The sequence below is a fragment of the Pungitius pungitius genome, chromosome 6 (genome assembly GCF_949316345.1).
Source record: "Pungitius pungitius chromosome 6, fPunPun2.1, whole genome shotgun sequence".
Lineage (NCBI taxonomy): Eukaryota > Metazoa > Chordata > Actinopteri > Perciformes > Gasterosteidae > Pungitius > Pungitius pungitius.
In genome coordinates, this window is record NC_084905.1 from 13,328,083 (window position 1) to 13,346,020 (window position 17,938).

General features: G+C 39.9%; 2 protein-coding genes across 2 annotated transcripts; one reads left to right on the forward strand and one right to left on the reverse strand.

Annotated features, from left to right (window-relative positions):
* Positions 1–842: 842 nt before the first annotated feature.
* On the forward strand, positions 843–14,723 carry b4galnt3b (beta-1,4-N-acetyl-galactosaminyl transferase 3b). The gene is made up of 19 exons (XM_037452398.2): positions 843–1,245; positions 3,237–3,286; positions 3,401–3,484; positions 5,019–5,114; positions 5,425–5,515; positions 5,620–5,720; positions 5,819–5,886; positions 6,628–6,706; positions 6,843–6,909; positions 7,118–7,252; positions 7,403–7,512; positions 8,054–8,154; positions 8,395–9,027; positions 9,296–9,534; positions 10,652–10,805; positions 10,885–10,957; positions 11,047–11,200; positions 11,795–11,921; positions 12,573–14,723. The coding sequence occupies exons 1-19, from the start codon at positions 1,110–1,112 to the stop codon at positions 12,679–12,681; spliced, it is 2,607 nt and encodes an 868-aa protein (XP_037308295.1). The 5' UTR covers positions 843–1,109; the 3' UTR covers positions 12,682–14,723.
* Positions 14,724–14,996: 273 nt separating this feature from the next.
* On the reverse strand, positions 14,997–17,040 carry tnni1c (troponin I, skeletal, slow c). The gene is made up of 7 exons (XM_062562989.1): positions 16,999–17,040; positions 16,555–16,593; positions 15,927–15,968; positions 15,687–15,818; positions 15,500–15,589; positions 15,198–15,380; positions 14,997–15,118 (listed from the first exon to the last, which is right to left on the reverse strand). The coding sequence occupies exons 1-7, from the start codon at positions 17,038–17,040 to the stop codon at positions 15,032–15,034; spliced, it is 615 nt and encodes a 204-aa protein (XP_062418973.1). The 3' UTR covers positions 14,997–15,031.
* Positions 17,041–17,938: the final 898 nt, after the last annotated feature.

Consider the following 17,938-nt stretch of genomic DNA (forward strand, 5'->3'; position numbering starts at 1 on the left):
AACCAAAAAAACACTTTACTTTTTGAGCTGCCGCATTTGTTGTTCCATTGAAAGTGAAAAGTTCTATTGAATGATGCTAATGTGGATTTTTCCCACCGTGGTAACCAGCTGCGCACACTTCCCACCAACTCCATTAACAGAAATTAAAAAAAACATTAGCTACAACCGTTTCTCAAAGTTAAACACAAACTAAAGGAGTGCTTGTTCATGCCACATCTCCATGGCTCACATTTTACACGTATTACTGGTTTAGTATGAAGGTAGATAGGTAGGTAGTTCTGTCTTTGCATAATAAAGACACAAATCTGCCTTCATATTTAACAGGTGTTACGGATAATCAATTGCTGATATTTGCTGAAGGGTGGTTCTGGAGTTTTCTCGATGTATGGGCCACTGCCAGTGTGAAGTCAACATCGCCCAACGAGCAGTGCTCCAAACCGGAGCCGGAAACATGACTACCACCAGCATCAGGTACATATCCAGGTAAATATTGATGGGTGATGCACACCTGTCAAGCTAGTTGTAAACAAGTCGGTGTTTCCGGTATTTTATTTCAATACAAAGTATTCAGTGTAAAAAAAAATGTTTGTGCGTATAGAGCAATACCGAAAAATATATATAAATAATAAAATGTTCCTTTAATATACAGTCACACTGAGGCAAATGTGTGATTTGCGATTTTGGGCTATACAAAATGAATTGAATTAAGATATTCAGTCAGATTACTTTTTCAAAACAAATTTATAATCACGCTTTTAATCTGAAGGCAAAAACGTTTCACTTCCGATATTTTTTTCTGCATCTTCTGTCTCTTCCATGTCCATATAAAGAGTTGTCTTGAGGTAAACCGGTGTGAGATCTCACAGCTCTCCCCGCCGTTTGTCCTTCTCCGTGTGCTCTGACCTGCTGGACTACCGGGACCGGAGATCCGGACGATTTAGATGACCACGGGTGCTCGGTTAAGACCAGCGGCTCCCCCGGGTCATGGAGGGACCAGAGGCCAGCGCACCCCGGGAACACATCCAGGGCGCCCGGTAGTGCTCGCCCACTGAGGAGCACGGAGGGGTCTATCCCGTTACCGATGACAAAGTCTGGGACAAGTGTTAACTATGATCGCTGCATTTTTTCCCACGAAGATTTTGATGCGCAATCGCAAACATCTTGTGTTCGCTGCTCTTCTGACTCTCGGAGCCGTGGCCGTCTACCAACAGATGGTTGCTGTAAAGGCATGGAGCAGTGATACGAGTAAGTTTGTGGTTGCCAGTCAGACACTGTTACGACAAGTTTCCTCAACACGTGTAATCATGTAATGCACCATTTACACTGCGCTTTGATCTATAAAAAAACCACCTGTAACAGCCGAATAGTGGGAAGTCATTTTTATCTCATTCAAGAGGTTTATCTCTGTTTTGTTTTTATGATGGGTTTGGAGAGAAGTAAGCATCTTGTAAAGCAATATCTTTTACACAAAGGCTGTAAATGTGGAGTAGCGCCGATCTCTTACAAAAGGTACACTTCATTGCCATACAGTACCATAAGCGCAGTTCATTATGAATGTATTTGACATATTTTAGTTTTCATGAACAAGGAACTGGTTTTGGGTCTGCCTAGAGATGTAACAACACACACCATTGTTGCAGAAACAGATACATAAATCCGTCCATCACAAAAGGAAATTAATACCACATGACTACGGACACCGGGCATAGAAACAGCACGTGCATTGGTTGCTACCTACAGAAAATGTATAGACTAATATTGTACTTTTTAAATAATGGAAGTTCCTGGTTGATGCTGCATTTGGATAAAAATACATTATGTTTGTGTTTGTCCTTCATGTGGAATGGACTTTACAATGAGCGGTTTTAGTATTGGTCCAGAAATGGAGTCCAGACAATTCACCTCGTTTTGTGTGGGGTCTCTCTGACAGGTGACTGTCACACTGGAGAGCACTTGTGCTTTTTGCTAATTTTAATTTCTTTGGTGAACTTCACAATAGTGCAAAACATTCAAAGGGATTAATTGGTAGCAATGTTAATCATTTTCATAGCTCAGTTTTACATATTCCTAGGGAGGGGGGCGTAATCCCTGTGGTCCAACATCTTGCAATGCCACAGCGAGAGCCTTTCGCCTATTAATGGTATATAAAGGTATATTGATGCGTTAACCTGGTAATAAACAGGCTGCAGTGCTAAATAGCCTGACTATTAATAAGCCCTGATACAAAGTAGAAAGGGAGACAGGACAGAAGGCGTTCTTCATTTTTTATGAACTTCGCTCTGAAATTGTATTTGTTTTATAAACATTTTATAAATAGATTTATTTCCACTTGAAATTGTGGGAAAAATAACGGAACAAATTGGTTATCTGTGCTCTGAGGAATATTGTGACAAATACGAAACAACAGAGGGTAAGTAGGAAAACTGTGTCCGTCCCGACGAGATACAAATGTTTCTCTCTTGCTTTTCTCGACTGCAAACCTAAAATTCTCCATGTTGCCATGCATGTCTCAGGAGTGTGTGCTTGGAGAGCTCCACCCTGGTGATAATGACAGGCTCCTCTGGCTCTGTAATCCCAATTCACTCGCTGACACCACAAGCTCACAAAAAACAACAAGGCACTCTATAATTTCAAAGATGGCTGAAGAGGTTAGAAGGAGTCATTTTTCTTCATCTGTTCAGATAGAGTCAGAGCCGGTCTAGAGCTAGAGATTTTTGCCCGAAACGTGAGTGCCAAATAATAGCAGCTCATTGCAGCCCGGGAGTAAGAGGAGTTACTTTCAGTGGTCATAAAAGTGGAACAGACGGTGGTGGGTAGGACTCTTTGGGACACTGGGCTCCATTGTTTGCCCAACACAAGGCCGCAAGAGATAATCAATTGTTTTTTTTGCAGGAGTGGTTGATTTTATCACGTTCTTTGTTTTCAGTACCGCTAGTTTGTCATTCATACGTGGAGGCTACATGTCTGCTTCCTCTTACAAATCCCCACTTTTTAAATGGTTAAAATGTGAAATGCCACTAGCCTTAAGAAGCAAATCCAGACATTCAAACACATTTTGGGTTCAATGCAGTCAGTAGGATCCCAATACAGGAAAAAAAATATGATCCATTTCCCCTCTTTGGGAATTAACACATTTCTTTCAGATCATCACAAGAGACATTTTGACCCAGTTTGTTCACCTGTGCACAGTAAAAGCACATTTGCCTATCACCTGATCTTTCCTCCCACTTTCACAGGTATGAATCCCACCAGGAGCAGCTGGAGGGGAGCCGTGTTTACCGAAACGGTAAGAACGCTTTGTGGAAAAATAAGTCATGATAGAAGAAAATATGGTGATCCATGGGTGCTTTTGTGCAGAAAAGGGTGGAGAAAACCATGGTAAAACGTGTGTGTGTTTCAGGTCGGAGGTCACCCTGGACCAAACTCCGAGGATAATTCAGCAGTTGGGAGGTCCAGCTACACTCCACCAATCTGGAAAACCGAGGTGTGTGTTTGTGTCCACACATAAAAACACTGTGATTTCCCTCTTTTGAACTACAAATGACCCGCCCGGGCTTGCCCAATTTCCTCCCACCTCGGTGCGTTTGACTCAGTACACAGTGTATTTCCTGCAGCAGAGTCAGCTTCAGTGGCCTCTGTCATCATATTTCCACTCAGTAAAGCAGCGGCGTGCTCTGTTCAGTTTCCTGCATCTTATGTTTCGGTTTTGGGGGAAAACCTTCCTGTGTCTGGCAATCTTGCATTATAACATTTTAATAGTTCCACAAAGTGTTAACCCCAAAAGGATTGGGAGTTATGAAAGTAACATTTCTGTCTGTTTCTTGAAAGAGTTTGTAGGATCACAACTGTGCAAGATGCAGTAACAAAACTATACGTGTGTAGTTGAGATCAAAATAAATGCAGAGTTAAAAGAAGGTTGCTGTAGTGTAATCTCTGTAATGTCTCTCATTACAATATTGAATTGACATTTATTTTAATGTTATAAAGCACTTCAAGTTGTAGTGTCGTTAATGAATTTAATCAGCTAAAACATTTGATTCAATTGTTTATCCCATCTATTATTCTTTTGTTATTTCATTCTTTTAATGTCAGAAAAAAGGGAAACATACTCTCAGTTTCCCAAAGTCCTGAAGATGCCTCAAAAAGGTCCCAATAGACTCCAGAGAGATATTCAATCTACAATCAGAGAAGTTTCTCACAGCTGTGAAGTTATAACAATAACCCTTTAGAGGTCCCTTAAATGTTATGACTTTCACAGATTAAGCACTCTGCCAATTAGAGGGAATGGAAAGAGAAAATGGTGCAGAGCCATGATTGAATAAATATATTAAGCTTGACAGTAAGTTAGCTTCCATAGTCCAAGTCCAGTGGCCTTTGATCACAGCCATGCCGACAACGATAAAGAAGCTTGTCAAATGATTGCAAGCAGCGCAGAGCACGTGAAGCTCTTTGGGTCATTATTGTAAAGCCTATCCTCAGAAACCAGGGTCATGCCAACATTTTACTGACTTTGATCTGACGTCGGCAGAGCAGAGCATTTAGCTTCACCACAATTTAAATGTGATTAACTACTTCAATGGTGGAGGCTTAGGCACTTACATCCGTCACTCTGCACCCAATTCAGCAGCCCCTGCACTTATATCAGATAGCGTGGCCTGTTTGGCAGAAGTCACAAAGGTTTATGTTCATAGGACACTTGGGCCTCACTGTTTCCCACAGGCTTACACTCAATCAATTGATGATTAATTTGACGAAGGTTTTACAATTTTTTTTTTAAAAAGTGGCACATGGAGTAGCGTAGTGCGCTGGGAGCCGCCAGGTGCCATGTGCCATGTGCCATGTCGAAGTGTCCCTGAGAAAGAGACCTAACCCCTAATTGTTCCCCAGGCAAAAATGTGTTATAATGCAATGTAAGTCGCTTTGGATAAAAGCGTCAGCTAAATAACATGTAATGTGAAGCTTAATTGTCCCACTGCCGACTAACTGCAGCACAAACGGACCTCGCTTGCTTTCTGCAGTTCAAGGGACGGGCTAATCTGCACGTCTTTGAAGACTGGTGTGGTAGTTCTACAGATGACCTCCGCAAGAACCTGCACTACCCTCTGTATCCTCATGTGAGTCAAACTCTTGTCTTCAGAATTCACTCAGTTACCATTCAGTATATCTAACTGATAATTCAGTTAGCACTGTATCTCTAGGAAAGGAAATGTTGGTCAGTCTACTACTTGCCATACAGATTTTGCACAGGCATTCATTGTGCAAAGACATCCCTGCACACACTATGACAGAAGCCGGTTGTTTTCACTCAGTCACATTCTACATATACATGCTAGATCCTTGTGTCCCTGGACTCGAGTTTGAGTAAATCACATTGAGTAAATATCATGACTTATTCTTGAAGTTTGCCTTTCCTCGCCCTTTAAGTCCAGGACTACAGTGCAGAAGTTGGCCATCTTTCCTCAGTGGACCGATTACGGAATCAGGATATTTGGTTATCTACATCCATATACTGATGGTACAACATTTACTTTTCCATCTTTTTCCTGTCTGAGTACATGTATGCTGTGTGTTTCCCTTAATCCGTCTATTTTACCCTCCCATTTTCACTCCATTTCTCAGGCGAGTTTCTGTTTGCTTTGAGCTCTGATGACAACTCAGAGTTTTGGCTCAGCACAGATGACTATCCGCTTAATTTGCAGCCGTTGGTATGGGTTGGGAAGGTACGTTTTGTTGACTATTGTCTTCTCAATCGGCAGTGAGCATTTTATTCATGCATTAAACTGTAATATTTGTTTTTAAGTGGGCTTTGTTCTTCTAGACCGGCACAGAATGGGCAGCCCCGGGCGAGTTTGACAAGTTTGCCAGTCAGACCTCCAAACCAGTTCGGTAAATTTACACTTGCCTAAATTGTACTGATAAATCAACATTAATATCAAGACTATGAATAGATGAACTGACAATATTGTTTGTTTTGGGTAATTAACCCAAATCAGAGGCATCAGAGTGTAGCAATACTATTGTTTTCAGTTACAGCTGTGTTTTTAGACTATATGATAACACAACACAGCCAATCATAATCCAGGACCCTGGAATAACTGACAGTGGTATCTACCTTTTTGTGCTAGACTAAATTGCAATAGTATTGGTGAATTAAAACGGAGCAATGCCCAATTTTAAGCACCTCTAATCAAAACCCAAAGTATTCATATTTGAAAATGAAAAAAATGCCCTTCTGGGAATCCAAACTTGAGCTGTTAACACTTGCTGGAAATTATTAGATAAGCATTGATTGCCATTTCAAAGAAATACTGCTCACATGCTGGAAAGTTTTGTCATACTGTGTGGGTGTGGTTTACTGTAACTGGGCAGGACATTTTCTGACCTACATGATGTAAAATATAGAATGTGGTGACTTGACACCAGCAAGAGAAAATGTAAATATCAGCAATTATCCTCAACACACTGTTTACGGTGGGCTTATTATAATGGAAGAGCAGCTAAGACAACAAGAACCTTCACAGATCCTGCGCTTAGTGTAACATGGTTGTATTTATTTGTAGAATAAAGCAGTTTCGGTTGTGTCAGATGTGACTTTATTGTAGTACTGAATATGAACTCTCTTGACAGGCTATCTGCTCAGAAGAAGTACTTTTTTGAAGTTATCCACAAGCAAAACGGGAAAGGGACTGATCACGTGGAAGTGGCAGTAAGTATTTAGACTCTGCAGTTATAGAAAATGTCCTCCCCTTCTTTCTTTGTCGCATTTCACTTTGTCCAACCATCATGTCAAGAATGTGCTCATTTTCAAATGAGAGATAATGCAGTTCTTTGTGTTCACACAGTGGCAGCTCGTGGACCAAGGCTTTAGGTTCAAGGTTATTGGATCAAGTGATATCTCCCTCTATGTTGGTAAGTACAGAAACCCACTTAATTCCTGTTATTTAAGACATCATTCAGTGAGTTCACTGAGGTCGGGTCAAATCTCGATCACAAAGTGTCCCATAATGCCATTATTTTGCAATGATGCTGAAACCTGCATCTCTACTGAAACCTGCATCTCTACTCAGTGGTTTTGTTTTCCAATAAAAGCACACGTTGTTGTGGCTTCGTCCGACAGATGAGTCTGCCTTGCTGATGAGTGACGTAGCCCACATACCACAGACGGCTGCAAGTTTCCAGCACATCTCTTCAAAACAGACGACTGGTGCTGCAGACATGCTGATGGAAGACCCGCGAGACACTCTGTACCAAGGTGAGAGTCATCACGCTCTGTCCTTCACCCCACAGCATGGAAATCCCCTTGTCCTAGATTTACTACGATCAAGTGTGTTGCAACCTTTTTTCTCATGCTGAATGCACAAATTGATTGCATCTCAAATCTGTGGGTTGTGTTTGTCTGCAGTGCCTTTGTTAAACAGCACCTTTCTAGAAGATGTCCTTCCTAACTGCTTTTACAAACCCAGCTACACATTCAAGGACTTTCCTCTCCTGCGGTACCAAGGACTGCAGAGTGTATGTACTTATATTATTTGTTTGTTTAAATTTCTCACTCTTTTAAAGAGTACAAGCGGGGCCGTGTAAAGATAAGATAAAAGATGTAAAGTGTATGAAAAAATGCTGCAACAGTATCACAAGTGTGACCTGCACCTAACCCTGACCACATGTTTTGATGCTTTTTGTACAGATTAAACAGAGACATTTACAAGATAATTGGAATATTTTTTACATTTCCTTGCAGCCATGCAAGATTTTTCTCCCTGTTTCCTATATTTATGTTAAGCTACACTAGTCAGCTGTAGCTTCATATGTGTAGACAGATATGAGAGTAGTGTGGATCTTCTCAACCAAAAATACTTCTTTAGTTTAAAATTGATTGGATTATCCACCTTATTTTGTCCCAATTCCCAAATCTGCCATGTATCCAAAAGAAGGCAGTGTGTCCTGTTCTTATCTCGACTCTGCACACACGTGTTTGATACATTATCATACAAGATGTCATCTGCGAGCTCTCGTGAATGCATTAACAGAATGTAATTTCATATCATCATCCTAGGTGCACATGTCCTACGTTTACCCCAATGACTACACCAGACTCACACACGTTGAGACAGAAGACAGCTGCTTCTACACCAAAAATCTGCAGTACATCAAGAGGTAAGAAACAAATGTAAATATTTGTGTGTGGGGCTAACACCTATGTTTAGAATATTAAAATAAAAATACAATAACAACACGGTAATTATTCATTTAATAACAACCACTTCAGCCGCAACACAAAGAAAGGCATTCAGGCAGCACACAAATAACATAAACCTGTGATGCTAACGTAAAAGCAGGATAATTAACTTCTTCTAAATCTTTACATAATTGTGTGTTTTGTCCTCTTGTCTTCAGGTTCAGTTTTGCTAGATACATGAGACTAGACCGCCCTGATGTGCAGAACATATCAAATAAAAGGCGAAAAGTACAGAATAAATTGGACAGGGAGCAGCATAAAGTAAATAAATCACTAGCAGTTCTGCCAGAGCAGCTCAATAAACAACATCATCTGCAGGTGTCGCCTAACATGAACCACAACCAAATCCAGAGACTGAATCACTCAAAGCTTAAGCCCTTAGAGAGGGATTCTCCTCGGCCTGAAAACCACACAGTGGCCAAGCAGAGGAAAGTTGTATTTAGGGAAATGGGGCACCAGCCGACCACCACTATGCATCTTACCCCACCCAAGAGAGACATTGGCCGCCCTTCATTAAGGCGAAATCGGCGGGACACATATAATAGTAAAGTGAGAAATAAGGCGAAAGTGAGAAAAGGGTCTCTACCAGGTGTAGAAAAGAGAATCCACAGAACGGGCACTGATATCAAGTGGAACCAGACCTTCCAGATCAGCCACCTGAAACACCAGGCATATCGATCGGATCGGATCGACCTGCGCTGCAACGTCACAGGCAACCTGCTTCTCCACTCTAGTGCTGCTCTGACCGTGGTCAAAGCTTTCATGCAACAGCTAAACAAAAAACACCACGGGTAAGTACGTGGAGTTTTGTGTGGCAGCACTAGTACCTGTTTTTCCCGAATTAATTTCCCTTTCCTTACAACTGCTCGGATGTACCATTGGACTGCTTGTGGGGAGGGGGGGATCCATAGGTCAGGAACCATTAAACCTACTGACCAATGAATGTAAAAACATCTATTACACTAGTTTGTAGTTTTTTAAAACAGATATGTCTTGATTACTTTTTCCTTAAATAGTTTTTATTTTTGACAATTTCTTTTATTCTATCTTTCCTCGTAGACAATTTACGTTGGTGCGCGTCGTTAACGTGATGAAGCGCGTGGACGTGGTCCGGGGAAGCCGCTACCTTCTGGAGCTGGAGCTGAAAGATGCGAACGGCCATCTGCGTCGTCTGTCACGCTACATCTATTATCCAATTAGCCACCGCAGGCAAAGCGGCCAGGAAACTCAGCCGAAGCTTTGTAACCCTTTGGGCTTCCGGTGGAATCCCGATGTCACCGTTCACTTCGTAGTACCCGGTACGTCCACCATAAGCACGCTTACTACAGCGGCCAGTACTTACTCCTTCAGTGAAAGTACTCCTCGGTGCTGTGATGTGTGGTGGTGTAACACAGTGGGTGCTAGGGGCTCCGGAAGGATGTAGAGACGTCTTAGTGTTTTATTTGTATTTTGGTTCGTTTCTCAATACTCGCTTCTGACGTGCCGCTCGCTCTCTGTCTTATATGTGGACAAAAGACACACGATCATTATTGCACCAGCTGAGGCTCATTGCCTCCACCTGGCCCCATTCACAGAGCCACTCCACCTCTCTCCCGCCTGCAGCCGAGCCAAAACCACGCCTGCCACCACAGGTTTTACTTTGCTATTCACAAAAACCTTAATCATCAAGGTACTCGGATGATTTTGTTCTACTTCTACTCTATCTGCAGTAGATGAAAAGGCCTCCAATGTATGCTTTTTTTCCCAATACATAGCTTTTTGGACGTTTTGGGAGGGATCCATAGTAGCCATTCTCTGAGAAGGCCGTCTGGCCTGGCTGTTGAGTTCAATAGAATAGACACTGATGCTTAATTAATAATAGTACACAAAAGTCTTTATTTTCATTAGTGATGTACATATTGATCTCTTCATGGCATTTTGTCCTGTTCACTGAATTGTAAAAGTTGATGTAATTTCTGGTGATGTAAGGATACATGTCTAATGTTTATAATCCTTTTTTTATCATATTTTTTCATAAAAGATAAAAGATTTTTCAGCAGCGAGTTTACACCCTTTTTAGCTGTGATAATCCTTTAATCGTCCCACAGTGGGGAAATTTGCTGGATTACAGCAGCAAAGTGGATTGTGCATTCTGTAGAATGGAGAACTAAATTATGAATAATTAAACCGTAAGGGTATAATAAATACATAAACTTTAAAATGAAGCTAAAATACAATATAATCTCCTTTGTCAGATGTAATATTTGATAAAAGCTGATGAATCCATAGTGCGTAAATGTCATAGTCCTGCTCAGTAAATATTCTTTGGGGGAGAGCATCAATTTGCGTTAACTCAGCTTTTTTCTTGATTATTCTTTCCATTATTGTCTATTTATGCATGACCTGAACAACTTGGTATGTCTCTACAATTCCCAGTGAAAAACCAGGCTCGCTGGGTGCAGCAGCTGATTGTAGACATGGAGCAATTGTTCAGAGAGACCGGTGACTCCAACTTCAATCTCATCATCAGTGATTACAGCAGCACGGACATGGACGTGGAGAAGGCTCTACAGAAATCCTCACTCGTCAGGTGTGTGGTTGTGTATGTATGTTTTGTGAATGGACCCAGTCCAAACTTTTTAAAGCTCATCATATGTGGAATTGTTCAGGTACCAATATGTGAAGCTGAGTGGAAACTTTGAGCGCGCGGCTGGTCTGCAAGCAGGTGTTGACCTTATAAATGTGAGTATTGAGTATTGAAGTGATTTATGTGTGGATACACTATTATAATATATCCCTTCATACATATGTCCCTCCTCATTATCTCTCAGGATGACCACAGCATTGTGTTTCTTTGTGACCTCCACGTCAATTTCCCTCCCTTCATCATCGACACCATCAGGAAACACTGCATTGAGGGATACATGGCCTTTGCTCCAATCGTCCTGAGACTGGGCTGCGGGGTTACACGATTAGAAGCCAAAGGTAGATGCAGATACACTATTAACAAGGGGCCATTCACTGCCAAAAGAAAACATGATGGGTTTGGTTTAACTAGATTAGATGCAATTTTGAGCCTTTTGTGTCATTATATATGATATATATATATATATATATATATGTATGTGTATATTACTTTCAGGATGGTAAATGTGACAAAGACTGTATTTGTAAGGCGCTTTTTCCAAGCGCTCAATGTGCTTTAACACTAAATGTCATTGTTCACCCATTCATTCACTAACAGCAAGGTCTACCACGCGAGGTACGACCTGCCCAACTAACATTCACACGGCATTCATACGGCACAGCCAAAGGTAAAATGCCTGAGGTAAAATATCTTGCCCATGGACACATTGCCATGGACTAACGAACGGCTGATCCTCTGATTGAACGACCACCCCGGCTCCTTTTTGCTTTGCGTTACCATGGATACTGTCTTACCTACTCTTCCAATTGCTTCTTCGTAGATGTGGGGATTCAGTCTTTAGACAAGTGAGATGTGTGACTCCACAGATGGAGGAGCACATTTTATACAAGAAAAATTAAAGTTGAATAAAAATGTTCCCATCTGCGTTTCAGGTTTTTGGGAAGTCAATGGCTTTGGCCTGCTCGGGATTTATAAGTCCGATTTGGATGCTGTTGGAGGAATGAACACAGAGGAATTCAGGGACCGCTGGGGTGGAGAAGACTGGGAGCTCCTCGACAGGTCAACCCTCACTAAATTAGACTTTGTTTGTCTGATATTGCTTTTAGTCGATTTCCTCTATTTGCTGTTTTCTGTTTTCATTCAACTTTTAAATCAACAATTTAAATAGTATATATTTACCCACTGTCTTGCTGTTTACTGGCAGTTATAATGGTCTCTTGACTCTTGAGCACTCACAAGGCTGATTAACCACAAGGTCATGCATGTTCTTGGTAAACATTTTTAAAATGAATATGGTATGACAATGATTGACTCTAGCAGACATAGAATTATTCCTGGAAGGCATTGGACATGACAGAGATTATGCATAACAGTAGAGCAGTGAATTCCAAAGCGTGCACCTAAAGTCTAAAGTATGTATATTTAATGGCATACCCTTTCTTGTACAGTACATTTAAGTGACTGCACATTTTCATTGATGTTTCACTACATAAAATACAAGGTTACATTTAGATGTATATTGCACTTATATTCCTACTTGGTTAAATGTGTTGATTTAAATCTCTTTTAAATTAAACAACAAGCATACTTACTTTTGTAATTTTTTGGTATCATGTTCAATATAAATCAGTTGTTTCCCTTTTTATTGATATTGTGGCAACAAGAATATGAACTGTAACTAAATAAACTCTCCTTTGCTCTCTGCTGCAGGATTCTGAACGGCGGGTTGGAAGTGGAGAGGTTCTACTTGAGGAACTTTTTCCATCACTTTCACTCCAAGCGCGGCATGTGGAGGCAAACGTCACCCAGCCGCAAGTGACCTTGTCACCTGATCGCTGCACCATGACCACGGTTGCCAAGGTTACAATCATGGCAACCAAAGAACTTTAAGGCCAGAGCCTGTTTTCTGCTTCATGACAGTGATTCCTGCTGACCGACAGAATATACTTGGTTACAGTTTCAGCTTTGTGCAAAAAGAAGCTTGCAATAAGTGGTAGCAATGATGATCTTCGGTACAAAAATTACTACTGATTTGTATAGAGTTTATTTTACTGGATGTAGGGTTGACTGGAGCCAGGGTAATGGTTGATAGATGCCTTTGACATTGTGCTATTGGAAATGAAGGTACAGCCATGTATAATGTCCCACGATACACCGTGGTGATCTGCGTTGTTTGCATAAAGGATCATAACAGATCCAAAGAATAATCTGACACTCCAAAGATGTATTCATGCAAGTGTCCTATATCATAAAGATCTTTTGCACATGATTAACTGGAGAGAAAAAATATTTTATGCTGTTTGCGACAAAGTTAAATACACTCCATATTGGGTATACGGTAAACACAGCATTATTTGTCATGTTGTAAATTATGGGAATCTAGTTTATTTATTTTATTAATATGTGTAGGTTTTTATTTTCATTTAAGTTTAATATTATTTCTAGAAAGTCAAATCAGAAAAGTGTAGCTCACTTCACTTGTTGAGTGTTCTCCCCCCTGTTCTGATATAAACCTTCATGCCTTTTCTGGTGATGGTTATCCAGTTCTAGTACCTGGATAACAAAGAGCTGTTTTTACATGGTCAGCAAAACCCTTAAGCTGATTAAAATAGTGAGGAACTGAAGGGACTTCCATTATTGTGTCATTAACTCTTTTCTCAGAAATACCGTAATGAAATGTCTGAAAACTGAAGAAATGCAATATTGTGAGAATTTCTGCCTGTTCTCCCTACAGTACCAAAGATAACAGTTGATAATAGTTATTCTTCTTCAGAAAAGTTAAAATGCAGGGTGACAAGCTATTAAAATATAACATATAGGGTCATCTTAATCGTGCTACTTTGTCGATCTACCTGCTGAATCAAATAGTTATTTTTCAAAGGAAAAATTGTATTGATAAATATCAATAACGCACTAAGTTGGAAATTTTGTTTTCATAGTCAACACAGATTAATACAGATTTTATAGGAAATACATTAAGCGCAAGAGGATTTGTGCATTTGTCATTTTGTTTTTTATGATAAGACTAAAAGAATTTTTCTGTAAGTTCACATTCCGAAACTTGTTTAAAAAATATGGATATTCACCTTAATTACACACACTCAGACGAGTTGTGAACAACACAGGCAAACTGCTGTGTAATGCTCTCTAACTATTAAAACATAAGAACACAGAATCTATCGATACATTATTACATTACATTATTAAAAATAGGTTGTTGTGTTCTTCACTTTGAGAATTAGGTGATCGTTGATGCAGACCTTGTAGATTTAAAACAAAGGTGTGGCATTATTATTACTGCTCCTTTTTAAAGGTGTGTTAGGAATGAATAACAAAACGCACCTTCAGTACACACACGTACCACCCTTCATTTAGCAGCATCAGGACAGACACACCCAGCCAATAGCAAAAAATGGACACATGCATTACCTCATTTGAAAGAAACAACAGCAGCTGTGGTGCACGAGAATCATGTTTAGCTTTTACATTGGTGACGCAAATGTGCTACACAGCAGGAATAACAGTCTGGCTTTACACCGGCCTCCAAACAAGCACATATTGTATTTTCACACAGGCTTCCAACTACATCCCGTCACCCCTTCCGTTTTTTCCACCTTCATCTTACTGTTTGTCAGCCGAAGGACGGCCAGTAGCATATGTGACAGAGGAATTAATTCCAGTCAAGGGGAAAGGCTAAGTATATCCCGTCTTGTCACTGTAAGTCAATGGTATGGCTAAGCAGAGGCACTGTTTACAAAAAACGTCCTCAATATCCTTTTCATACCAGAAGACGGTGTCAAGTTCCAGGTCAAATCAAATATTTGACTTAAAGTAGTTTTTTCTATGCGGCGGCTTTCAGAGTATATAAGCTAGATTTATTTACAGATTTTCTTCAATGTTCTTAATATACTGAATACAGGTGAAACAATGGGAGATGAAATATGTACAAATGTATTGTATTATTTTGTAGTGATAAACTGCGTGTTCACAATCCTATTTGATAAGTGGTCTTCTTGAGAACTGAATAAACTAAAGTTTATCTTAGTCTTGAAAGTATTGTGTGTGATTTTACTTCTTCTAAAATTGATGGCAGCGCTTAACACACAATTAGTTTGTTTATTTATCATTTTTTTAAATTACAAACTCCAATCAGTTCTTAACCCCTAACATCATGCATCAAACATCTTCTTCCTGCCCTCCATACCAGACATGGCCTCCACGTTCTTACGCCAGTCACCCACCTCCAAGGTCAGCTCCTGGTATCAAAACACAGAATCAGACCATTAACCTTTTTGTGTTGGTCTTTCTCTTTTTTGTCTGTTTGAGTAGGTGTACCTTCTCTTGTTTGATGTCTTCTTTCTTTACAGACTTGAGGTTTGCCCTGAGGTCCATGGAGGACTTGTTTTTGGATCCAAACAGAGCTTTCAGCATCTCATCTGCTGACACTCTCACCTTCCTCAGAGCTGGCTTCTTGAACTTCCCTCCAAGGTCCTGAACCTTTAGATTCAATTGGTGGATCTGGAGATGGTGAAAAGCTTTACTAGTGACTCTTTGATAATGAAGAACTCTGTTCTGTAGATGTAGTACAATTACAGTGTTTTTTATGTAAATCTGTTGTGTCATGGTGGGTAACATACATCTCTGTTGTTCTTGACGACTTTGTTCTCATAGTCGTACCGCTCCTCATCCACCTTATCTATCTTTTCATGGATTTCAGTACAGACTTTCTAAAAACGGATGGCAAAAAAACATGCACTCTGAATTTAAGTACACACATGATTATTGTTTATAGAAAATCTATCTCAGGGCTATAACACTTCTCACCTGCAGGTCATCCCTGTTAAGACCAAGGAACTGCAGCGGTGGAAGCTTCTCGGCCAGGTAGCGGACCTTCTCTTCCTCTCTAGCAGCCTTCTCTGCCTCCAGCTGTTCTGTTGCACGAGTCAGCAAGAGGATCTGGAGTAGTCAAAGTCAACATGGAGAGGCGTATGTGAAGTTTTGATGTATAACCAGTGCTTATAATTTTCTTTTTGGTAGTTACATCCCAAAAAATGCATAGTTTACCTTCAGGGATAGCTTGCGTGAGGCTGAAATCTTAGATTTAGGCTGAAAATGATAAAGAAATATGTTGAAGATCCTTAAGCTATCATGACATGTATATACTTTTTATATTCCTACCTGCAATAGTTAAAATAGGTTTACAGTTTGGTACAATTATGTCCTTTTGATATAGCTGCTCAAGCCCTGATGTGATTGCCAATATGACTTTGACTTACTATGTACCTTTACATCTTACTAGGCAGCAGCTGCTTCTAATGCCCACTATTAAGCATCGAAAATAGATATCACTTTCTGTCTGATTGTATGTTGGCTCTATGTAATAATATCTTAAAATCGGGCAAGATCAAAATGAAAGCAATACATCAACAATTAATATTAAAATGTGCAAGAATACAATGACAAGATTAAAATCTGATCATTGATTCTTTGTAATATTGATCTTTGCAATGAGGGGAATAAACAATTCAACTTGTATTTTTAAACACATATATGGCCACATATATGGCCAATTTGATTTGGAATATTTTGTCCTTGTAAGTTGTCAAACAATGTTAAAAGATACAGTCATTCAAAGGCGTTTTGCACAACTATCATTAGTAAATATATTATAAGTTAAAAAAAGTAGTTTTACCTTTGCAACTGCCTTTTGGGCTGAGGGAGGTGGGGCGTACTGAAGAGGAAGGAATAAAAACAAAGAATTGAAACCACATTGAATTTGAAAGTTTAGCCCCTTATTAAGGTTTGAAAAAAGAGTAAAACATGCAGTCTGTAACTTACATCACTGTGATGACCATGGAAAGATTGTCGGATCATAGAAATCAGGAAAACAAAAACACAAAGCAATGTCAATAATCTGAGAAAATCCTGCTTTATCACAGGGCTACAAACACTTTTAAAACGATGTGATAAAATAACGTACTCATTCAACATTGTCCACGAAATTAGGACGCTGGTGGTTTTGAAAAAGATGAAAACAAGCGTCCAGTTAAAAAACAGAAAACGATAACACCCTTAGAGTCTGAATGAAAATCAGTGTGAAACATTAGAGGGGGTTTAGTCGCCACTGGGTTTATACCCCAGGGGGTGTGAACTGAAGAGCTTCTCTGAGAAGACGCATCACTCCAAGAAATATTCTGGTTTGAAAAATAATCTGACGATCTCTTCGTCTTTATGCAGCAATTTTAAGGTAAACCACTGACATCCAGCTACTTCATGTCTCTGTGTAGCTGGGTCGGTGAACAGAATATTGATTTTTGTATTTATTTTGAGAGATTTTATCCTCAGATTGAGTTTACCAAATCAATCAATCACCAAAAGGTTTACAACAGTGATATCAGTTGCAAAAAAGTTTCAAAAATGTGAAACCTTTTGTTCTGAATATTCATTTTTTATTATTACACACGTTTTTATCACATTTTACATTTCATACTGGTGTCAGTGAGCAGCGTATTACTCGGTATTAAATGTGTGGTAACTCAAAGTAGGGCACTAGTGAGACATCTTCTCTTTTTCTAACTTCTCAAATATCTGGGTTTATGACACCTCCTACCCCCCTGTCATAAATTATTGGTCGATCATCGGGATTATTAACTCGACAACTCTATACTGACTGACATGTTTATTATCAGCTCTGTGTATCACAAAATACACATGAGGCTGATGGGAATGTCACTGGAAATGTAGTTTCACAGGCAGTAAAATCTGAAAAACAAGCTTTTGGATATTTTGGCCAAGAAAAGCAGGAGACCACAAATGATTGCTGTGAAGAGGACTTTTTTAGTTTAATCCATATGAATTATTACTAGGAGAGGCGCACCAGCCGTGTATAGTGAACATTACAATGACTTTAATGACCCTAACAAAATAAAATCACACACAGTTGCATTCCCTCATTCTTCCCACCTGTGTATTGTTGTCCTGGGTCACAGACGTTCAGGGAAAGCGGAAGGCAGGCCTGGCTTCATCTACCCTAACTCATTTATGTCTTTCGACTGTCTAAGCAAAACAACACAGTT

Coding starts and splice junctions, on each gene's coding strand:
- b4galnt3b (XM_037452398.2), top strand. CDS start 1,110: ATGATCGCTGCATTTTTTCCCACGAAGATTTTGATGCGCAATCGCAAA. Junction 8,155..8,394: donor AATCTGCAGTACATCAAGAG/GTAAGAAACAAA, acceptor TCTTGTCTTCAG/GTTCAGTTTTGCTAGATACA. Junction 10,806..10,884: donor CAGAAATCCTCACTCGTCAG/GTGTGTGGTTGT, acceptor GGAATTGTTCAG/GTACCAATATGTGAAGCTGA.
- tnni1c (XM_062562989.1), bottom strand. CDS start 17,040: ATGCGTCTTCTCAGAGAAGCTCTTCAGTTCACACCCCCTGGG. Junction 15,590..15,686: donor TTAACAGGGATGACCTGCAG/GTGAGAAGTGTT, acceptor ATCCGTTTTTAG/AAAGTCTGTACTGAAATCCA. Junction 15,381..15,499: donor TCGTCAAGAACAACAGAGAT/GTATGTTACCCA, acceptor CACCATCTCCAG/ATCCACCAATTGAATCTAAA.